Here is a 25,069-nt window from a genome sequence, read left to right on the forward strand (position 1 = left end):
GACTAATCGGTGAGCTCTCCCTGTATGCTAGCAGAACAGAGCAACCGCAATCAAGTATGATCTGACTTAACCAATTCAGTACCAGAAACATAGAAGAAATTGTAGTAGTGTACTTGCCATCTCCCTATTTGATGCAAGTTAAAGTTTTCAGGCATTGAAAGAGCAGCAATCTTCCTCCCTCCATCTTCCATCCCCAACAACCTTTGAAATAATTTTATTACAAATTAAAGCAACAAATGCCTTAGTTATTGAAAAGTATAAGCCCAAAGAAAACATGCTTGTTTCTTTTTGGTTACGTATAAGTTATCACACATTTCAATCTCATACAACCTACAAAATGATGTATGAACAACTTGTAATTTGCAGATTAAAAAGAGTCTCCCCTGTTGTGCCCTCAGAAAATGGACTGATGCAGTAAATGTTGATAGATTAGTCTATGGAACATAATTAGAGCCTCATGAGTATATACAATAAGACAAGTCACATATTATACCCGGAGAGCTGATTGGCACGGTGTTATGACCATAGGCAATGACATCTTAAAAAGTTTGTGTATAGGGAGACTTGATACCAAAACCAACAATCCAATCTTAGTCTTGAAGTACAAGATGTTGAAGATCCACTTTTGTCAAGGATGGAGCTTAGTTGGCAAGATTGAAATGAAACAATTCCCAATGACTAGAACTTAGAGGCGCTTTGACTTCTACAAATAGAAGAAGACCTAAATATGTTGTATCATGACAATGTAAGGGTGAAGGAAGGGCGCAAAGTAGAAGACAGTGGCATCAAGCCATTCCAAATCAACACAAATAGGACTTAAAATATTAACCAAAACAAATTGAATAATAGGCTCTTTGGAGGATCCCTTTTTTTAATTTCATAAATTCTCATATTCTAATTCTATTTCAAATAAGTCACAAAAATAAAACTTGAAAACAAATCAATAAATATTCTTATAGGGTTTAAGACATTTTTAAAACTTGAAAACGCATTCACTAAAAAATAAAGCATCAAACCAAGCTTTAAAAAAAATTTAAAAATCAAAGTTTTAGGCAAAAATGATTTCTTTAAAACAAAAATTCCACAAAGTAATTTGATTCTCAAAATCATTTATAAATTAGTGTGTCATAAAACTATAGTTTTAATATTTTTTTTAAAATGGTCAAAATTGTAGTTGGTGATTATGATTTTAAACTTAAATTTAAAATCATGATCATTAACTACGGTTTTATATATGTTTAAAAAATTTTCAAAATTAGTAAATACAGTTTTGTGACTAAAAAAAAAAAAAGTTCTTAGGCCTTGTGGATATTTAAGTAGCTAAGATGCGTTAGTTTGAGAATTATTTTGGTAAGAGGTTTAGTTTGAGATTTTATTTTTATTTTTTAAGATATAGTATTTTTGCTCAAAATTCAAAAAGTCATTTAAAGTGATTTTTGAATTAATATTTGATAAACATTTCTTTTAAAAAATATTTTTTTGTTATTAAAAATACTTTCAAGGTGCTTTTTTTCTTATTTATATTCAAAATATTAATTTTGATTCTTAATAAAAATATTTATGATAGAAATATTAGGTACAAGTATTGCAAAGTGTAGTTTGTTGGTTATTTGAAAGGACATTATATATAACAAGGTGTTCATACTTATTGTATTATTGAATTATTGAACTTTGGATTTCATTAGTGCGGTGGATTTGTTTAACAAACATTAGAAATCAATGGACATTATGTTGTGAAAATCATGAAAAAGAATAATAATAGGGAGAAAAGAATAAGAAAAAGGATAACAAAACACACAACGATTTATGTGGTTCGACCTTAAGCCTACATTCACGGGCGAAAACGAAGAACTTTTACCATGGTTTTAGAATACCGGATTGGACCGGCTGATCCGACTGCCGACTGGTCACTGTTCTGGTCCGGTCCAACCAATTGGACTGGAATGGTATTGAACCGAAGTCGGACCGAACCAGCGGTCCAACCGGTAAACCGGACGAATCTGCCGGTTCGGATATTCGATTAAAATTATTTTTTTCCTCCCATTGTTGTTGTCCCTCGTTGGCAACACCCCTGTGCTAGAAAAACTTCCCCTTTTTGCCCATCGAAACCCACCCCCGCGCTAGAAACCCCATTTTTCCATGACCCCGTTGGAACCTCCGCCCCCATCCCCGCTGGAAAAGCTTTCATTTTTTGCCCTTTGGAACACCCCCACACGACTCCCAGGAACCCCCACCCACACCCTGTGCCGAAAAAGCCAACCCCCTTCTTCCTTCCCCCCAAACCCTCCTCTTAGCAACCCCCACTGGAACCCCCACATTGGAAAAAGTATTCCCTTTTTGCCTGACCCTCTCATCCCTTATTCCAGGTTGTTTTATTTTTTTTAATTATTTTTTATCTCATCTCTATATTATTTATTTATTTTTAAATTTATTATTATTTTACTTCATGTTTAAAACTTATGATTTTAATTTAAATTAATAAAAAAATTACCAGCTTAAATCAATTTCTGATTTTAAAATAAGTTTTTTAATTTAAAAATGGATTTTAAATTTTAAATTTGAAACTAATTTTTTGATTTTCAAATAAAATTTTAATTTTTAAATAATGTATAAATTATTATTTTTATTTTTATAATTATTTTAAATTTTAATAATTTATAAATTATATATTTATGACGTCATCGGTTCGATCGCAGTTCGATTGTCGGTTCGACCAGTGAACCGTGAACCGATAACTTTTCCGGTTCTGAAAACATTGACTTTTACTATTGTTAAAGGATATTACAACTCTTAAAACTCTCAAATCCTAAAACCCCAATTTATACCTAAAAAAAGACTTACTATTTTGGTCAAAAATCTCTTCCTATATTTTTTCCTAATTACAAAAGAAGTTTCTATATAGGAAACAAAGTGTATAATTGTCAAAGATACCTTTTCCTAAATAGAAGATTTCATATTAGGATATTTCCTATAATAATAGGAAACCCACTTTCAAGAATATTTTCTATTAGGAAACTATCAATAACTTTCCAAATTGACTCAAAATACAATTTGAGACACTTTCCAACAATCTCCATCTTGGCTCAAATTCCCAAGATTAAAATAAACTTGAAAGTCTTCAAGTTACTTCTCTCCCACATCCTATAGGGGTCTTCAGATACTACTAACACCAATTAAGTCAAAGCAATGCTTGAACTTAATTATAGGAATAGACTTAGTCTTCATATTTGCAGGATTGTCCATTGTAGGGATTTTTTTTTCATTACAATAGCACCATGTGCAGTCATATCCCTAATAAAATGCATTCTGACATCAATATATTTGGTCCTCTCATGGAACATCTAATTTTTAGTCAAATGTATGACACTTTGGCTATCACAATACACAACAATCAACTCTTGTTGTAAGTCTAAATCACCAACCAAACCTTTAAGCCAAACAACTTTTTTCACTGCTTCTGTGGCTACCATGTATTCTACTTCAGTGGTTAACAAAGCAACTATAGATTGTAAAGTTGCTTTCCAACTAATAATACTACCACATAAAGTAAATACATACCCTGTTAGAGATTTTCTTTTATCCCAATCTTCATCATAATCAAAATCAACATAACCAACAATTTCCCCAAAGATGTCAATATTTTTATCATATACTAAGCCAACATGTGTGTTCCTCTCAAGTATCGAAGTATCCATTTCACTACTTGCCAATGGATATTTCCAGGGTGATCCATATATCTACTCACCACACTAACTGCATGTGAAATATCTAGCCTAGTGCAAACCATGACATATATAATGCTCCAAACTACACTAGCATAAGGAACATGTGACATGTACTCTCTCTCTTCTTTAGTTTGTGGTAATAAAGCACTAGAAAGTTTGAAGTGAGCTATGAATGGAGTACTCACTAGTTTTGAACCTTGCATTCCAAAGTGTTTTAATATTTTCTCAATGTACTTTTTATGTGACAAGTACAATTTTCCTTCTTTTTAGTCCCTATGGATCTCCATATCCAATATTTTCTTCATAGCTCTAACGTCTTTTAGTTCAAACTCTTCTTGACGTTAAGTTTTCAAACTGTTGATCTCAGACATATTCTTGCAGGCAATTAACATGTCATCAACATATAACAATAAATAAATGAAAGAACCATCAAACAATTACTTCTGACAAACACAATTATTATACTCACTTCTATGGTAGTCATTACCAATCATAAAAGTATCAAACCTTTTATACCATCACCTAGGAGATTGCTTTAAACTATAAAGAGATTTCTTCAATAAACAAACATGGTATTCCTTTCCTAAAATGATGAATCCTTCCGGTTGATGCATATAAATTTGTTCTTCCAACTCACCATGTAGAAAAGTAGTCTTGACATCAAGTTGCTCTTACTGTAAATTAAATAAAGTAACCATAGCAAGTAACACTCTGATTGAGTTATGCTTCACAATCGGAGAAAACACTTCATTAAAGTCCACACCCTTTTTTTGTGAGTAGCCCTTTGCCACCAAATGTCTTTAAACCTAGCATCCTCCACTCCTAGAATTCCTTCCTTTCTTTTGAAGACCCATTTGCAACCAACAATCTTTTGATTTTTAGGTTTCTCAACTAGTTGCCAAGTATGGTTCTTTTGAAGAGATTCTATCTTCTCATTCATAGCAACAATCCACTATGTAGACTCTCTACTAATGATGGCTTCGTGATTAGTTTAAGGTTCCTCATTTGCAATGCTCTTTGCCACATTAAGTGCATAAACAACCAAATATGCATAAGCATACCTTTGTGGTGGTATAATATGAATCCTTATTCTATCTTTAGCCAAATAATATTGATGTTCTTGTGGTGCATTTTCTTTATCATTAAAATGTTGCACTTCTTCCTTCTTTAACTTTATTGAAATCGTTTTTTCTATGGTTTCTAAAGCTTTAGTCACAAACTTCACCATTTTTTTCTCACATCAGGGTCGTTTTCTGTATGAAATTGCTCCTTTCTAGGACTCAACATTGCAGACTCATTAAAAGTCACATCCCTATTAATAAGAAATTTGGAAAAATTTAGATCTGGGCACCATTACTTATACCCTTTCACTCCATCGACATATCCTAAGAATATGCACTTTCTTGCCCTTGGTTCCAACTTACCTTCATTCATATGAGCATAAGCAGGACAACAAGAAATTATTAAATTAACATAATTAGGAGAACCACACCATACCTCTTCAGGAGTCCTACAATTAATAGGAATTGAAGGAGATCTATTCACAAGATATCAAGTTGAATTTACTACTTTAGCCCAAAATTCCTTTGACAACTCTACATTCGAAAGCATGCATCGAGCTTGCTCTAAAAGAGTTTTATTCATCCGTTCTATCAACTTTCTTTCACTCATATGCCTAAGCCGCATATGCCACAATCTAGTAATCTTTATAATTGATTTTGAGGTTGAAACTGCAACTGCACCTGTTACCGTGCTACCCTACTATGTATAAAGACCATTAATTTTCTTTCCGTTCATCACAACAAGACCACCCTTTGAAACCCTCAAAACTCCACCTCTAGCTTTATATATGCATCCATTGGAGTCAAGTGTCCTTAAAAAAATCAAATTTTTGTTCAATTTTGGAACATGCCTTACATTAGTTAATGTCCTTATAATGCCACCATGCATCTTAATTTGAATTGTGTGTATCCCAACAACCTTACAAGCTACCTTGTTTCCCATGAGAACTTTCCCACCATCTATGGGTTGGTAGGTACTAAATCAATCCCCATTGGGAGACATATGATAGGAGCACCCTGAATCAAGAATCCACTCATCATCTAAGTTTGTAATAGTAACTAAAAGAACATCTGTAGTATTTGAATTTTCTTTTGTAAATGTTGCATCACCAGAATTATAATTTCTCTTATTTTCTTTTCCTTTACGATCTGGACAATTTTTCACATAGTGCCCTTCTTTTTTACACTTGAAACATTTGTTGTTTCCCCTGGACTTTGATCTAGATCGACCTCTTCTACCATTATTTTTCTTTCTTGTTCTCCCTCTAGCCACCAAACCTTCACCTGAGTCATATTTTCTACTTTTGAACACCATTTTCTTCAACTCCCTTGAGTTCAAGGCTACTCTAACATCCTTTATGAAGAGAGTACCTCTACCATACATCATAATATCTACGAAGTGCTCATAAGAATTTGGTAGGGAACACATTAAAAATATGGCTTGGTCTTCATAATTAACTTTAACATCAAAGTGGTCTTTCATGGACATACTTTCTTTCATCTGAAGAGTGTGCAATCGCTTCTTTAAATACAAACGATTTTTTAGAGACTTCGTCATGTGCAGACTTTCTAGCTTCAACCATAACTTGGCAGTTATATCTTCTTCTGCAATCTCACGAAGCACCTTATTACCCAAACACAATAGAATAGCACTATGTGCTTTCTCCATAGGTTCATCATTCTTTTCATCAAACATCATTGTTGGTAGAGTCTTTATACCTTTCAATGCTTTGGACAACCCCTATTGAACCAATAAGGCAGGCATCTTAATGCGCCACAAATTGAAATCGTTTCTTCCATCAAACTTCCCAACCTCAAACTTTGTCGCCATTCTAGGTCTAATAACCTTAGCTTTGATACCAATTTGTTGTGCAAATCACTAGAAATAATAATAATAAGGAAAAAAGAACAAGAAAAAAGAAAACAATACACAACGATTTACGTGGTTCGACCTTAAGCCTATATTCACAGGCAAAGATGAAGAAAAACTTTTACTATTGTTAAAAGAGATTACAATTCTTGAAGTTCTCAAATCTCAAAGCCTCAATTTATACCCAAAAAGAGACTTACTATTTTGGTCAAAAATCTCTTCTTATATTTTTTCCTAATTACAAAGGAAGTTTCTATATAGGAAACAAAGTGTATAATTGTCAAAGATACCTTTTCCTAAATAGAAGATATCATATTAGGATATTTCCTATAATAATAGGAAACCCACTTTCAAGAATATCTTTTATTAGGAAACTATCAATAACTTTCAAAATTAACTCAAAATATCATTTGAGACACTTTCCAACACATTGAATAATTTTTTTTTTCAAAAAAAGAAAGACAAAAGCAAAGAGCACCAAGTGGTAATTAAATAAATAAAAATAAAAATAAAAGAAGATAAAAGAATAGATAAAGAGCTAAACTTGTTCTCAGACTAGATTTAAAAATATAATTTAAGTAGATTCTTATTTGAAAAATTGTAAGAAAGCTTAACGTTTGAAGTACAATAGTAAATTTCCAATTGATAATTAGAACATGTTGTAGAGATCAAAATTTTTAGTAGATTAAATTGCGACTAAATTAGTCTTTAAAATCATGGTTTTTAATTCAACAAAAATTAGGCTTATATGGAATGGGTTATATGTATTAGACACGTGGCATGTAATTAAAAGATGACATGTAACAAAATTCAGAAGGTTATAAAACTAAGCTTTGTATAAGAGAGAATTATAAATAAATATTCCCTTGTTGGCAAATTCCCTAAATAAGGAAATAAATTTTCCAATTTATGTTAAAAGAGAATTATAAATAAATAGTCTCTTGTTGGCAAAAGAATAAGAAAAGTTACTAAAATCAAGAAACCAAATTCTTTGAATTAAACAATTAAATCTATAGGAATCAAAATTCAATTTTCTATTTCCATCTATAAATAATGGCTACTGCCTTCAAAGAAGAGGATAGGAAAAATAATTTCACATAGGAAAATAAAATCTACGACAAGAAAAAGGTTTCTTAAAATATCCTTACAAGTTTGAGAAATCGAATAAGTTTTGTAGACACATTCTTCATTATTCAATGAATTCATTCAAGAAGTCAATATAAGCCTTCGATTGATTTTAAAATCAGGAAAACACTTTCATCGTCATCTTTTGAATTGTGATTAAAGTGAATGAATCAAAGAAAAAAAATTCTTTATAAAGAATATTATCACAAAAATTGTATTCTACAATTATTTTATCCTATAATTATTTTAATACAAAGTTTTGTTTGCATATTTATTTTTTCTATAGTTTGGCTTATTTTGCAAGACTTTTCAAAATCTATGCATACAAATTTCTAGCCATTAAGATGGGATATCTTTGTCTCTCATCTTTTTTAGTAAAAAAATTGATCACTATTAAGACGATCACATAAAAAAAAGGCTCAAACTATGTATGTTAACAAGGACTAGAACAAGATTGTTATTGGACCCTTCTAAAGAGGCATGAATTGAAGAAATTGTTGAAATGATGAGTAGATTTTCAAAGGATTGTGAGGAAGCCTCCAACATCGACAAGCTTCAAGCGAGGAAAGCAGTTATGAGTAGGATGTTGGTGAAGAGCCTGCAAGTTGGGGATGCTGTGTTTGAGAGAATATCCCATGCTGTTTATTTGGCTGCAAGAGGAGTAGTGCTTGTAGGGAATGGCCCTCAAGGAAGAAAATTAGCAGAAATGGCACTCCAGTTGGTGGGAACCGTTGATCTGACTAATAGAGTGGTGGCAGCTGCTGAAATATTGGTGGCAGCAGCCACGGTGTTGGTTAATGTTCATGGGCAATGGTATACATATCTGACTGATAACATGTGACTAGTTTGACATGAAGAAGAATGAATTTAATTACAAGGAGGAAAGAAGAAAATAATGCACACACCTGTACATAGTGGTGGATGTACATTTATGTTTTAAGTATGAACACAGGATGGAAGGTTGTTAATATGAAAAAATATTTCATGAATGGGAGAGGGATGTTGTAAATAATATTTATAACTGAATTGAATGTTTTTTTTTTTCTATTCTGATTCAACTACCTTTATTTTCTGTCCAGACTCCAGAGAAATAAAGTTTGTATGTCTGTCTGTCTGTCTATTAATAACACTTGGGATATAAATAATTGCTTTCATGTTTCATATGCTAAGTTTCTCTTTCATTTTGTGACTTGTGATATATTGGAGATAAAAGTTGAAGTATTCGAAGATCCACTAGAATCGGAGATCCACCAGAATCAGTGTATGTTGCTGTTAGTGCTATTGCGCGCATCAAATTTGAATTATTCAAAGATCCAACTGAAAGTTCTCTATATAATCATACACGCTGTATACACTAAAGTATGAATGGAAATATATTTTCACTCTTTCCTCTGTTAAGTTTTACATGATATGACCTATAACCAAAAGTTCATAGTTGTTAGAATGGATTTGGTTCAGGTAAGGAAGGATGGAAACAAGGCAAAAGCTTGTGTAATCTCTGAAATCATCAATAACAAAAGCTTGTTTAACCACTTTTTTGCATATTAGGTACTTTAGAAATAAGAACTTGTGAAGAGGAGTGAATTTTCTTTTGCATGAAGAGAGTGGATAAGCTCAACATAACACCATTCTTCATTCTTTTACAAAATTAGGAATTTTAAATGTGAATGAATCAAGTTACAGTATTCTTCATGATGTATCAGTCTTTCTACTAGCTAATATAAACAATGAGAGCCAAGATTAAAATTGGAATTCCTTCAATGAACAGCAGTAACTTCCTCACTCCGGTGCTCCCCACCTTCCATCCCCAACAATCTTTGTCATAGTTTTATGACAAATTAAAGCTACAAACACCTTAGCTACTGAAAAATATAAGCCAAACGAAAACAACCCTGTCACTTTCTGGTTAGCAATAAGATATCATACATTTCAACCAAATTGAACCTACAAAATGATTTAAGAACACAATTTGTAATTTGCAGATTGGAAGGATAGTCTCAAATCATATAACTTAATTTTTAGGGAAATTGGTTGTTTAACAAGATTGACGGTTCAAGTGGTCCACTGGGTAAGATTGTTCAATTTCTCAATACTAGGATGATTGGTCGATATTCCAACAGGTTGAATTATCCAATTGGGTTCGATTTTTAAAACCTTAATTAATAAGAAACTACATGCAATTTCTAGATGGATTATGATTCTTGTATCGAATTTCAATAGAATCGTTAATGCATAAAGTTTTTTTATATATATAGATACTATGGATTTGTTTGGCAAATTTTGAAAAACAATTCTTAGTTATTTTGAGGAATAAAATTATATTTGAAAACCCAAATATGAAAAAAAAAAAAGAAAAAAAAGCTTTATTAATTTATTTTTCACAAAAGTATCGTGTATTTATGTATAATTCAAAAGTTTTTAAAATATTTTACATTTTTTCAATTGTTACTCACAACTCAAGCATGCACAAAAAATAACTAAAAACATCTCAAATTTATTATAAAAAAACTTATTTTTAGAATACATTCTCAAAAAATTATTTTGTATAAAAAATGTTCTATAAAAATAAAAAACAATTTTAAAAAATCATTACTAAGCAAGCCTATGCTACTGTGGATGCTTTGGACAAAATGAAAAAGAAAAATGGTAATTTCCAATACCATTTGAAATCATGAAAAGACCATAACCTTGCATACAATATATGGGTCAAGGTCTTTAAAAAAAATAATTTCTTTTTATTTGGATATCTAACTTGGGATTCAAGGTTTAATTAGGAATTTGGTCATTCACCACCATTTTCATTGGTTGAAATTCTTTGGTAGAATTACTATTAAATTATATATTTTAGTTGCTTGAATATCTTTATTTAATAAGGGACCATGGGGTGTTATGTAATCCAAGTAGAAATCAATGATAACTCTTTGAGCAATTGTTTAGCCTACATGTTTTCTTTTTTCATTTTTCATTAAGACAACATTTGGAGCATCAAATTATGGTTCCCCTCATTGGATTTCAAAATATTTTACATTTCCCCACTCTTTGTATTTTCATCCTAAATCATGAGCTATTTTGTTTCATCTGATGTCTCCCACTCTTCCTCGTATCTACACCCTAAACCGTAAACCTTTTTACTTTATTAGATGTCTCTTACTCCTTTTCATATCTCTATCCACAATATGTAGTCTGTACAAACTGACCTCTATCATATCTCTTCTCATAACTTTTTTAACTTGATTATAACCTAGAATATTTATAGAGATACTCCTATTTGCTTTACTAATCTTATAAAGAATTTAATTACAATTGCATATCAACTGGGGAAACATTTTATATAATATTTCTCTTTGACCGTTGGATTTGTAATCTGCTTCAACTTGGCATCATTGAGCATAGCATGGACAAACAACAGTTTTCTCTTCAACTTCTTGAGGAGTGCATGATTGAGCTTATGCCCCGTGAAGAAGTTGAGCACCTCACGAGAAGCTGACCTATGAAATAGAAATTGGAGAGAAGCTGACATAAAAGCACCTCCAACCAAAGCCCCATCCATGTCTGTTTCTCTAGCAAAAGGAAGTGAAAGATGAATCGAGGGAAGAAAGTAAGCACACCCAAGATGAAACCTCCAAACTAGAAAAGATTGGTTCAAGCGAAATTTCCAACGGTTGAATGAATTATTGGACATCGTGGTAGAGCCCAGACTTCTATATTGTTGACAAAACATCATAGTTCAGTGGTCCATGAAAAGAATACGAGGAGAAAGGAAGAAAGCAGAAGGGGATGTAAACGAAAGTCATACATGCATATGTAAACTTACAAATCCTATATCCTTTTATCAATAAAACAGTTGAAATATTTTACCATTTTTATATTAAATCATGATAAGAATAAAATGTAAATTTATTAATATTTTTATTTTATTAGTCCATAAATTATAATATTCAATATATTCATTTTAAATCATTAATGTTAGTAAAAAACAATGTTTGAGGGCCAACCTATTTTTAATTGTTCTTTCTAGAAAAGCATGTTTTTTACACAAAAATTCCAAAGCCAGACAAAGAGGTGTCTTTGAACTTTCAAACAGTTGGGATCCACTGCTTTCAATGTTTGAGAAAATAATAACAAATGATCTTGTTGACTGCCACTTTCATATTAAAGGGGAAAGCAAATGAAACTGATTGCCACTTTCATATTAAAGGGGAAAGCAAATGGGGACATCGTACATCTAAGGTCTTGTTAACTGGTAATCTAAATTGTCTATCACTCCACGTTTGGGTATGAAGCTACACATGATGGAGGGTATTAAAAGCATAATATGCATATTGAATTTAAATCATAAAAATTTAAATTTTTAGAAAAATTAGTTGTTTAACAAGATTGATAGTTCAAGTGATTCTCTGTCAATTTAAATGATGACATTGTTCAATTTTTCAATGGTAGGATGATTAGTTAATAGTCCAACATGTTGAATTGTCCATTTGGATTCTACCTTCAAAATCTTAACTAATAAGCAATCACATGCAATTTCTAGATGGATAGTGATTCTTGAATTAAACTACAACAGAATCATTAGTGCATCAAAAATTTTTATATATAGATATTATGGATATATTTTGTAACATTTTCTAACATTTTCAAAAGCTATTTTGAGGGATAAAATTCTATTTGAAAATGAAAATATGAAAAATAGTTTTATTGGTTTATTTTTCATAAAAGTACTATAATTCGAAAAGTTTTCAAAGTATTTAACATCTTTTCGATTGTTAGTTACAACTCAAGCATGCATAAAAAATAACTAAAAACATCTCAAATTTGTTATAAAAACTTAATTTTAGAATAAATTCTCAAAAAAAATATTTTCTATCAAAAAAGTTTTATGAAAATAAAAAGCTATTTTCAAGAACCATTACCAAGCAAGCCTATGTTGCTTGGATACTTTGGACAAAATGAAAAAAAAAATGGTATTTGTAATACTATTTGAAATCATAAAAAGACCATAACCTTGCATACAATATATGGGTCAAGGCCTTTTCAAAAAAATAATTTCTTTTTATTTGAACATTCAACACCATTTTCATTGATTGAAATTCTGTCGTAGACTAGGTTGTTGGTTGTTGACTTGGGAATTCACATCAACCCATATGGACTTCAGATTCACCCACCAGAGATGAATGAAAATAAAGGCAAATATGAAAGGCAAGTGGTGGCGGTAGGAAGACTCTTATCAATAACTTTTGTCAAGTACTGGAGCTTAGGGCGGCTGTAGACAAATGTCATCCTGAATCTTATCAATCCCTGTTACTGACTGTTGGGGTTGTAGCTTAAGAAAATATCTTCAATCAATCAAATGATGCATCCGCAAATCCAAGTCTTCAGCAAATTTCAAATCATTATTCACATCACAATCTTTATTGAACCCATGTGCAAGCAAGGAGGCTGCTCGTGCGGTTAGGTGTTAACAGGGTTAGCCCAATTTGTTGAATTTGTAGTTTAACATCCGCACACGCATTCTTTCCACATCATTTGATGGCCCTTTATAGATTATCTATAAATTCATAGTACTTAGGATTTGAGGGCCACGAAGGGAAAAAGGACAGTGGTAAAGAACAAATCATTGTTGGAATTGATATGGGTGAATGGAAATTAAGATTTTTTTTTTTTTTTATTTTATAGAAGATATATTATTTTTAATAGACACAACTTCTTTTTAAAGGATATGTCATGTATTTAAAATACACGTTCTCTTCCAAAGGACGTGTTTGGTGTCTTAAGACATAACCCATCAAAATATGTGTCTAGTATTCTAAAGAGGTCTCTCTAAAGGTCCCCATCAAATTATAAATAGGGATCCTCCATGACATTCATTCATTCATCCATTCTCTTCACTCTTTCTCCTTTCTTATAATTCAAGTCCTCCTTAGCTTCGAGTCTGATCAATTTTTTTTTCTACCAAATATTTCGTATTTAAGAGAGTACAAATTGCCAAGTGATTCACTATTTTTTATGATTTAGAGTGCTACTATAACAAGAAAGTGATCGTTGTATATGTCCTGAGAGATGATTGTCAATAAACCATAAACACTTGAATGAAACAAATTTGTCTTGAAGGATAAAAAGTCAAACTCTAGCCTCAATCAACCTTATTTGTGAGTTCTAATTTTTTACTTCATTTTATTTGTACATTTATTATACACATTTATTATTCATATATTTTCAATGATTTGGATAACAAGTAGAACTGTAATTAGCTTGGTCCTTGAGAAATATTTGTTGGGCACACTTCCATCATTTAGCCTCAACCAAAATCCTCAACATGTCAAAACTATGTTGTACAAAATTCCTTACGAGTTAATATTTGTCGACATACTTCTGCCATGAATATATAAGCCGATGGTATTAGAGTTCTCCACATTACTGAGACAAATGGGCTCCTGCCTTGAAACAGTTGATTTTTCCAAGAAAAGGAAAATTTGTCCTAGTCAAGTTCCAATGACCCATCCTTATATTTGCTTGCTCATTTATTCATTTCTGGAGTTCATTCTTTTTCTCCTTAATTGTCTAAGGACTGATGGATGCTAATCTCAAATAATGTAAATGCAGCATTCTTGTTTGTCGACAAATCCTCATGAGTGAGCTAGCACTAGCCAACCCTGTGGAGATGGAAAACATTGTAGTTAGGTGTGGCGAATAAGTCATAGAGCTCCTGGACCGTTCTGAACAGGCAGGAATTGAAGAAATTGTTGAAATTATGAGTGGATTTTCAAGAGATGGTGAGGAAGCCTCCAACAGCAACAAGCTTCAAGCGAGGAAAGCAGTTATGAGCAGGATGTTGGTGAAGAGCCTGCACCCATGTTTGAGACAGTATCCCATCCTGTTTATTTGGCTGCAAGAGGAGTAATGCTTGCAGGGAATGGCCCTCAAGGAAGAAAATTAGCAGAAATGGCACTATGGCCGATGGGAGCTGTCGATCAGACTGATAGAGTGGTGGCAGCTGCTATAATATTGGTGGCAGCAGCCATGGTATCAGTTAATTTTCATGGGCAATGGTATACATATCTGACTGATAACATGTGATTGGTTTGACATGAAGAAGAATGAAGTTAATTATAAGGTGGAAAGAAGAAAATAATGAACACACCTGTACATAGTAGTGGGTGTACATTTGGAATATAAATTATTGCAGTGTATGAAGATATTAGGAGTTACTAGGTGCAAAGATGGTTAGAACTATTGTGATTGTTCATATATCAAGATGGTCTTTGTCTTTGCTGCTGTCTTCCATGGGGATAGCCATGCAGTACTGTTTCATTGAGAAGAAAGATCATTTCCAAATGTCTACTGAGAAAATCAAATCGAAAGCCTACAGTGAATATCAATAAATGAGTCCATGGAAGAGAATTTGAGGCTCATGAGTATATAACAAGAGGACAAGTCACTTATTATACCTGGAGATCTGCTTCGCACCATGTCTTATGACCATAGGCAACAACTTCAAATTTAATTTGTGTATAATGACATTTGAGACCAGAACTAACAATTCAATCTTAATATTGAAGAACAAGATGTTGAACATCAACTTCTGTCAACTTCTTGAGGAGTGCATGATTGAGCTTGTGCCCCGTGAAGAAGTTGAGCACCTCGCGAGAAGCCGGCCTATGAAATAGAAATTGGAGAGAAGCCGACATAAAAGCACCTCCAACCAAAGCACCTCCAACCAAAGCACCATCCATGTCTGTTTCTCTAGCAAAAGGAAGTGAAAGATGAATTGAGGGAAGAAAGTAAGCACACCCAAGATGAAACCTCCAAACTAGAAAAGATTGGTTCAGGCGAAGTTTCCAATGGTTGAATGAATTATTGGACATCATGGTAGAGCCCAGACTTCTACATTGTTGACAAAACATCATAGTTCAGTGGTCCATGAAAAGAATACAAGGAGAAAGGAAGAAAGCGAAAGGGGGATGTAAACGAAAGTCATACATGCATACGTAAACTTACAAATCCTATATCCTTTTATCAATAAAACAGTTGAAATATTTTACCATTTTTATATTAAATCATGATAAGAATAAAATGTAAATTTATTAATATTTTTATTTTATTAGTCCGTAAATTATAATATTTAATTATTAAAAATATGTTATATGTCAAAAAAAGAACAAGATTCTTTTTTTAAATTTTACATGAATATTCAATATATTCATTTTAAATAATTAATGTTAGTAAAAAACAATGTTTCAGGGCCAATCTATTTTTAATTGTTATTTCTAGAAAAGCATGTTTTTTACACAAAAATTCCAAAGCTAGACAAAGAGGTGTCTTTGAACTTTCAAACAGTTGGGGTCCACTGCTTTCAATGTTTGAGAAAATAATAACAAAAGATCTTGTTGACTGCCACTTTCATATAAGTTAAACCCCACCAACCAGAAAATCCCCTTGTTCGTCCACTATAAAGATCTATCATGTACACGCATCAAGACTATCATAAGATGCTAGTTTCCCAACAGTTTTTTGTATCATGAAGCTCTGAACCATCTCAACCAAAAGGATGTCCATCAATCAAATAGTTCATCATTATTGGCAAAACACAGCTTTGCGTGAAACAATGACACCAAACAATAAAGAGAAAAGAACTACTGAGTTAGACATCTGTTTTCCATTGGGGGGGGTGCCCGACTCAAGAAGATGGAGTTAAAGCGTAATTGGAGTTGGAAGGGTCATAACCACCTGAAAGAAAATAATCACAAAGACATGGACAGATGCACCTAAAATGTATGTATCCATTAACAAAAGGAAGACTTCATTTTAAAACCAAAAGGATTTCGGGTTTCTTAGCTTTGGTAGTAGCATACCCGCCATCTCCTTGTTTAATACAAATCATGTTCCTAGCACTAAAACAGCAGCATCTTCAGGTGCCTTTGCAGAAGCTGTCAGCACCAGTTAATGAAGGTGACTCATGAGGGATGATCAAAGGGCTGGCTGGGATATGTGAAACAGAAGACATGTTTATTATTGTTTGTGAATAACCAGTCAGAGGCATGTTTTGGTATCATTTGGGGTATAAGTTAATCAATTTCATTTTTCACCTTTAATTTTCTATTTCTTATTTATTATATGCTGTGACTTGTGATGATGATGACTCCTATCTTCTTTAATTGCTTAATCCTTCATGACCCATAAGCAAAAGTACATAGTTATTGTGGGACAAGGAAACGAGGAAAAAGCTGGTGTGATCCCTATAATTCATCACTAACAGAGTTCTGGAAATTCCAATTGAAGTAATATTTGATCATATCTTGCATATTAGGTACTCTAACTAAGAACTTGATCAGAATTGTCCATTGCATAAAGAGAGTGAAGAAGCTCAACATAACATCATTCTTCATTCCTTCTAAGCTCAACATAACATCATTCTTCATTCCTTCTATTCAAAATTAGGAAATTAAATGAGAATGAATGAAGTTACAGTTTTCGTCTTTCTTATCAAATAAACATCTGACTCTGCTGATACAAACAATGAGAGCCAAGATGGCAATGGGACTTCCTCCAATGAGAAGAACAGGAACATTGTCAATTTTAAGAAAATGATCCTGTTTTTGAATAGGGTACATGACAGTGATCTAAGTGATCATCCCAACAGCAACACCATGTATACCGAAGACATAAGAAAAACCAAAACAAGAACAAAATGAAATCAAAATTAGGAAAGAAATAAATGCAGTAAAATCATAACAAAGATGCTATATTCCTGTATCCTTGCCTTTCAAATGTGGCTAACTGCTGATCTCTCCCTTTATGCAAGCAGAAGGCTAGAAGCACAGTAAACACCATCTCTGGTAAAATGCTGACTGCAAAACCAAAACAGAGCAACCTCAGTCAAACATGACCTAACTTGACCAATTAAGTACCAGAAAGATAGAAGCAACCTCAGTCAAACACCATCTTCTACTTTCCATCTCCCTGTTCAATACCAGTTAAGCTCTCAGGCACTAAAAGAGCAGCATCTTCCTCACTCCACCTTCCATCCCCAACAACCTTTGAAATAATTTTATTACAAATTAAAGCAACAGATGCCTTAGTTATCAAAAAGTATAAGCCCAAAGAAAACATACCTGTTACTTTCTGGTGGGTATAAGATATCACACATTTCAGCCTCATACAACCTACAAAGTGATGTAAGAACAACTTGTAATTTGCAGATTACAAAGAGAGTCTCCTCTGTTGTACCCTCAGAAAATGGACCAAAGCAATTAAATTATTTCTCTAACCATAAATTAGCTAAACAAAAATGCACCCATGCATGCTTATGTAAGAGAAAATCAGAAATCAGACTTTCCCATTTTGAAGGTAACTTAATTGAGTCATGGAGAATATAAAAGTGACTTTTTTTTTATATGAGCTACCTGAGTTCAAATCTGTCTGCACTCTTGATATCTTTGTTCTTGATTTGTAGAGTGATAAAAATAAAAAAATAAAAAAATAATAATAATAATCTTAAACCAAACAAACAAAGCATAAAATTTGAAGTCAAAGGGCAGAGTACTCTGCACACTCAAATCTCCAACAACAGGACAGCAAAAATTGACACAGGGCATTACACATTTCCAATGGAATATTCTCAGATGTATGTGTTTGCTGCTGCCTTTCCAGGGGGAGACTCATCAAATATTGTTTCATTGGAAAGATCATAGGCATATATCAAGAACACAAGTCTCTTATACGTGGAGGGCTACTTGGCACCATGTCTGTCAGACCATAGGAAATGGAATCTTACAAGTTTGTGTATACGGAGACTTGTGTTAACCTGAGAAACATAAATATGTTACCACAATAGAAATGATTAGAAATTCAGATGCACAAATTTAGCTACTTTAATAAATTGCCACATCAATTTTTGGGAAGTGTAGAACAAGTACCTGACTGACGGTATTTAGCATACTGAAGTCATTATGTGTGTGAAATCACCACCTTCATTAGTAATTTAGTAGAGCACACCACCTATCACTATGCGTGGAATGTGAGCTATATATTCCCAATCTTGGCCTTTCTCAAATTGGCACCCATCCTCCAGCAAAGGACAACTCCCGATTGTCATACAAGACAGGGAGTTTGGCAGTCTCTCTTTTGTCAAGCATTGGAGATGATAGCAATTGGACATAGACAATTCTTTGAGAGAGGTGAGGTATTGAAGACCTACTTCTCTCAAAGATTCGAGCACAGGGAGGTAGGTCATCTCTAAATTTTTAAGAGAGGTAAGATGTTGAAGCCCCTCTTCTCCAAAGGATTGGAACTTAGGGCAGTTGAAGATGGATAATGTTGTTAGAGAGGTAAGTTGTTGTAGCCCCTTGCTGTCCAGAGACTTGATATTCAGAAGACCACGTATACAAAGAGAGGTAAGTGTGGAGGGTAGCAGGGACTCGTTGGGAAATGATTCCATGTCTTGGCATCCAGCACTGATTGTGAATTTTGTAAGAGAGGCCAGTCTTTGCAAACCCCAGTCCACCTGAGATGTGAGTTGGTTGCAGGATGAAATTTCAAGTTCACGTAGGTTGGAGGGCAAACCATCTCTCTGAAACAACAATTCTGGACAATCTATTAACCTCAATTTCTGCAACGATGAGTGTGTGCGCGCTAGCAACTTCAGCTTCCTACATCTGGAGATCCCATAGCGTGCAGACTCGAGAGCGGGCAATTCAATATATATCAGATCAGGGCAGTCTTCGATAGTTAAATAATTAAGAGACGTGGGATCCCCCTCTGAAACGGAGATGGAGAGGAATTCAAGCCCTTCAAAATCAGAGATGTCGAGTCTGTTCAACCGTGGGAAGATGCTTAATGAGAAAGATAGTGAGAAAGAATTACAGTTCCCAAAACCACTAATGAACAAAAATACAAGGAATGGATGGTGGGATCTCAATAGTGCACGCAGGACAAACTCCAGTTTGGTACACTTCGAGATATCTAGTGACTTCAATGTAGTGGGTAAACCAACACTGTGCAAGGGTCTGGAGAAACGACAACTTGTGATGCGCAAATGTTGGAGAAGACAAGTGCTTCTTTGTAGTATTCCCTCCTCCAATACCCACTCTATCGAATCACATTCTCTGATTGTAAGCATCTGTATTCGTGGTGGCATTTCCTCCCATTGAGAGATGTCTGAAATTTCAATTTCTGAAGTTTGGAGATTAGTGAACCCACAAGCTGGCCTTTTCAACCGAAATTTACCATGATTCGACATTCTCCATTCACGGATTTGAGGAGCTCGGAGGGAGCCCACAAGCAACTCAGAACGAATGATTACAAGTTTCTTCAATGAACGAAGCTGTTTTGGTAATTTCCCAGTGAGTTTGGGACATTCATTTATACAAAGCTTCTGAAGACGAGGGAATTCTCCACGTCTGCATCCACAACATAACCATTTCTCCCAGTTGTACATCTTCTCGAATCTTAGAGTTTGTAGGGACGGGAAGGAGGGCTTAGTTGTGTTGGAGGAAGAAGCATTCCCATAAAATTCACTACCCACCATTTTAACTCCTTTCATTTCTAAGATAGAAAGATGTTTAAGAGAGGGTAGCTGCCCGAGTGGTGGCAATGACGAGCAATTGTTACAATTCTGAAGCCCCAGGTCAACAAGATTGAAGAATGAAGGATCTCCTACCCAATCTGGAAAGCTTAAACCACTAAAAGAATAAATATGGAGTCTCTTGAGGTTTGTATGTGGCTGTAAGCTGTTGAGTATATCCCTTCTATTTTGCACAACACCACCAAGGTCAGTGTTCTCATAATCCCACTCAAACTTCAACTCATCAAGGTACTTTTTATCCTTCATATTAGCTTCTAATGCATCCCTATCACATACTACATTCCCCAACTTTGAAATGACAAGACTTCCCGAAAGCTCCCTCAATGCTCCCAATCTTAACCCACCATTTTGGCCCACAATAAATGTAGAAAGTGATTGTAAATTCTTTAGCATACATGTATCACTTGGCATCTCTTTCAACCCACTACCAATAATATCAAGGTAACGCAAATTAATCAATTTTTCCATCCTTGAGGATAATTCAACGAGACAATGACATCCCAATAACATCATTGTTTGTAAATTATACAAGTTACAAACTGATTCACGCAACATTTGAATCCTTGTCCTAGAGAGATCCAAGTAGCGCAAGTGTTTCAACTTCTCAATCGAATGAGGCAAATCAGTAATAAGATAACCATTTAAACACAACACTCGTAAACATTTCATTTCCGGCAATAGATGGTGTAGAACTCTATTACTTAAAAAGTTATATTGAAAGTACTGATATTTGCTTATTGGTAAAAATGTTCGGAGACACTAATTTGAGAAAGTGGATCAAATCTCTCATAGACATCATATTCATTAATCAAATATGATAAATGACAAGTTTTCTCCGAGACTTTGTATATCTTACCATCCTCCAAAGAAGTAGAAAATTCTCCCAATACCAATTGTGCCATGTCATTAACGAGGTCGTGCATTACAAAACATGAGTCATTGCTAATTGAATTTTGAAAAAATGACTTTGATAGAAGTTCTTGAAAGTACAAATTACCTACCTCTTCCATTCTTTTCTTGCTTTTTGATTGTTCCAACAAACCTTCTGCCATCCATAACAAAACTAGCTTCTCATTTTCGAATTCGTAGTCTTTGGGAAAGATTGAACAATAAGAAAAACAACGTTTTAGATGTGAAGGAAGGTAATAATAACTCAACCTCAGAGCAGGAAGAACCGCATCTGTGGGCAAATCCCATAATTCACTGTTTAATACATCATCCCATTCTCTTGCTTCAACCTTGGAGTGTAGGAGACTCCCCATTGCTTTTATAGCCAGCGGTAGACCTTGGCACTTGTGGACATTCTTTTCTCCGATTTCTTCTAGTTGTGGATGCCCACTTGAGTCTCCATTTTCAAATGCAAGTTTTTTGAACAGTGACCAACCATCTGCAGAGGATAACCCACCTAAACAATGAGTATGGACTGCACGCATGGCAGATGCAACATTGGTGCTTCGTGTAGTTACAATAATCTTGCTTCCCTTTGCACCGACTATGAGTGGAGTTCGTAGCATGTCCCAGTCACAAGAGTCTTCGTTCCAAACATCATCCAGGACAAGTAAAAAATTCTTCATATTAATTCTTTCCTTCAGTTGAACCTGAAGTAGATTTAGATTAGTGGTACTGGACGTGGATGAATTGACCGCCTCGAGAATTGTTTTCGTAACTCTGATAGGATCAAATTCTTCGGAAACACAAACCCATGCCTTGATTTCGAAGTGTTCCTTCACCCTTTGGTCATTGTAGAGGAGCTGGGCAAGTGTGGTTTTGCCCGTGCCACCCATGCCGACTATGGAGATCACACCCATCGCATCAGTACTCCTTGCATTATCGGACAGCAACAGTTGAACCATCTCCTCCTTAATTTGATCCCTGCCATAGACAAGAGATTCATCTACCAAAGAAGTAGAAGGCCACCTTTGTGACAGTTTCTCGCCATCACCTTCTTTCAACCCAAGGACGTCTCTGTCTCGTGCCATATCTTCTAGTCTATCAATGATCTCCTCCACCCTAGACTCTATGCCCTGACCATCAAATGGAGCGAGAACCCAGGTTGACATGTCCATGATGTTACCCACCTGACTTGTGCTGGTTTGGGACTCCGCAGCTTCCACCTTGTATCGCAAAGCCTCTGTGGCGATCTCATCCAATATGTCCTCCGCATCATACACGGCCTCTTTAAGCAAGACCAGCCACTTCTTCACATATGGATTTGTAAACTGTTTGACCTCAGCATCGTTGAGCACTGCATGGACCACCAGCAACTTCCTTTCCAACTTCTTCAGGAGCGCATCGCTGAGCGTCTGTGTTATATATATATATATATATATATATATATATATATATATATATATATATATATATATATGTATATATTGTTGGTTAAAAAATAAAGTGTAAGAAGAGTTACACTTTTGAAAATAACTTTTGGAAAATAAAGTGTAAGAAGGGTTACACTTTTAAATGTGTGAATTAAACATATGATTTAATTTTGAATGTTACAAAGATGAAGAGGTTGAGGAAGACAATGAGTCTTCTCATCTTTGTAACTTTATAAACTTAAGAGGTTAAGTGTAAGAGAGTTACATATTTGAGATTAAATCATGTTTAATGTGTGAATTAAACATATGATTTAATTTTGAATGTTACAAAGATGAAGAGATTGAGGAAGACAATGAGTTTTTTCTCATCCTTGTAACCTTTTTTCAACCCTAAGAGTGCTATATATATGACTTTTCTTCTTTTTGAAATCTCATGTAGAAAAGTGAAAAGGCTTTATCAATCCCAAGACTATTTCCATTTAGTTCCCAAAAGATTTCTAGAGGTGGGAGGAAATAGAGTCTTTGGACAAAGTTCCAAGAACTTGTTTGAGTCTTTCTTGTGTTCTTCTTCTTCTTGTTCTTATTTTGTATCTAAGAGAGTTTTATTGTATCAAAGTGAGTGTGTGAGAGTGTTTCTTTTCTCCATTGTATCCAAATTTTATCAACAGTCTGCCCCCGGATGAAGCTCATAACCTCGCGAGAAGCCAACCTGTCAAATAGAACTTGGAGAGAAGCTGAGAGAAACGCACCTCCAACTAAAGCCCCTGCCATTTCTGTTTCTCTTGCAAAGGAGGTGAAAGATGAATCGAGGGAAGAAGAAAGCAAGCAGACCCAAAATGAAACCTCCAAACCAGAAAAAAAAATTATAGAGAAAATCCAACTTGTTGACGGTAAAGGAACTTTGGATTCCAAAGTTTTCATGGTAGACCCCCCCATATGCCAGCTTTCTTTGCCGACAACAAACTTCATTGGTCAATATATAGAAAATGAAAATTTGATTGAAGATTTTCATCCTTCGTACATGATTTTCCTTCCATTGTGATAAAAACGTAGACTTAATTGAAGCTTCATGAAAGCCATCTTCTGACTTTTTCTGGATTTCATTATTGATTAAATGAAAAGTTTTGGTTGTAAATCAATGTATTTTGAGAATTAAATGAGATTTATATAAAAAAAAATATATGAAAATTTACTTTTATTGTGTGCTTAATATACAAGTAAGGTGAAAAAAATTATCAGGTTTTGATTTGGATCAAGGGTTAAATCTTGGGGGATCATGATTAAAGAATGATATTATAAATATATAATTTATACATCAATTAAAAATAACTCACAAAAATTAAAATTATTTGTAAATATTTAAAATAATTGAAATATTTTATCATTTTATGTTTAATATTATTATATTAAATCGTGATAAGAATAAAATATAAATTTATTAATATTTTTATTTTACTAGTTACTAAAAATATTATATTTAATTATTGAAAGAATGTATTATATATAAAAAAATAGAATAAGATTTTGATATTTATTTTTTTCATTTTATATTGTATAAATCTTGTTAATAATTTAGTGTGAATATATACATGAATATCCATTATATTCATTTTAATATGAATATTAAACCCAAATTGTTTAAGTTTAATTTTTAGGAAAATTGGTTGTTTAACAAGATCGATGGTTTAAGTGGTTCATTGGGTAAGATTGTTCAATTTCTCAATAGTAGGATGATTGGTCGATATTCCAACAGGTCGAATTATCCAATTTGGTTCAATTTTTAAAACCTTAATTAATAAGCAACAACATGTAATTTCTAGATGGATTATGATTCTTATATCAAATTTCAATAGAATCGTTAATGTATAAAGTTTTTTCATACATAGATACTATGGATTTGTTTGGAAAATTTTGAAAAACAATTCTTAGTTATTTTGAGGAATAAAATTCTATTTGAAAACTCAAATATATATATATATATATATATATATATATAAAAGGCTTTATTAATTTATTTTTTATAAAAGTATCATGCATTTATGTATAATTCAAAAGTTTTTAAAATATTTTACATTTTTTTAATTATTACTCACAACTCAAGCATGCACAAAAAATAACTAAAAACATCTCAAATTTATTATAAAAAAGTTATTTTTAGAATACATTCTCAAAAAATTATTTTGTATAAAAAATGTTCTATAGAAAAAAAATAAAAATTCAAAAATCATTACTAGGCAAGCCTATGCTACTGTGGATGCTTTGGACAAAATGAAAAAGAAAAATAGTATTTTTCAATACCATTTGAAATCATGAAAATACCATAACCTTGCATACAATATATGGGTCAAGGCCTTTAAAAAAAAAAATTTCTTTTTATTTGGATATCT

At 33.3% G+C, this 25,069-nt stretch overlaps 2 protein-coding genes across 6 annotated transcripts in view; both read right to left on the reverse strand.

Moving 5' to 3' along the window:
• Window positions 1-20,658, reverse strand: part of LOC100249813 (uncharacterized) — a 31,359-nt gene extending 10,701 nt beyond the window's left edge. The window contains exons 1-5 of one of the 5 annotated variants that reach the window (XR_009467107.1): window positions 18,695-20,658; window positions 18,377-18,582; window positions 17,891-17,941; window positions 17,705-17,813; window positions 17,172-17,626 (exon numbers count right to left, since the gene is read on the reverse strand). Coding sequence is in view for 1 of the 5 variants with exons in the window: in XM_059741155.1 (XP_059597138.1) it covers window positions 17,505-17,626; window positions 17,891-17,941; window positions 18,377-18,473 (270 nt within the window). In the remaining 4 variants the exon portion in view is untranslated. Of the gene's footprint in view, window positions 1-17,171; window positions 17,627-17,704; window positions 17,814-17,890; window positions 18,583-18,694 lie in introns of those variants that run through there. The other 4 variants (XR_009467105.1, XR_009467106.1, XR_009467108.1 and 1 more) reach the window with 4 other exon arrangements.
• A 17-nt stretch (window positions 20,659-20,675) lies between these two features.
• Window positions 20,676-23,453, reverse strand: LOC100266997 (putative disease resistance RPP13-like protein 1). The gene is made up of 2 exons (XM_019223419.2): window positions 23,376-23,453; window positions 20,676-22,664 (listed from the first exon to the last, which is right to left on the reverse strand). The coding sequence occupies exons 1-2, from the start codon at window positions 23,451-23,453 to the stop codon at window positions 21,096-21,098; spliced, it is 1,647 nt and encodes a 548-aa protein (XP_019078964.1). The 3' UTR covers window positions 20,676-21,095.
• Between the last annotated feature and the right edge of the window lie 1,616 nt (window positions 23,454-25,069).

The sequence above is a fragment of the Vitis vinifera genome, chromosome 12, assembly GCF_030704535.1.
Source record: "Vitis vinifera cultivar Pinot Noir 40024 chromosome 12, ASM3070453v1".
NCBI lineage: Eukaryota > Viridiplantae > Streptophyta > Magnoliopsida > Vitales > Vitaceae > Vitis > Vitis vinifera.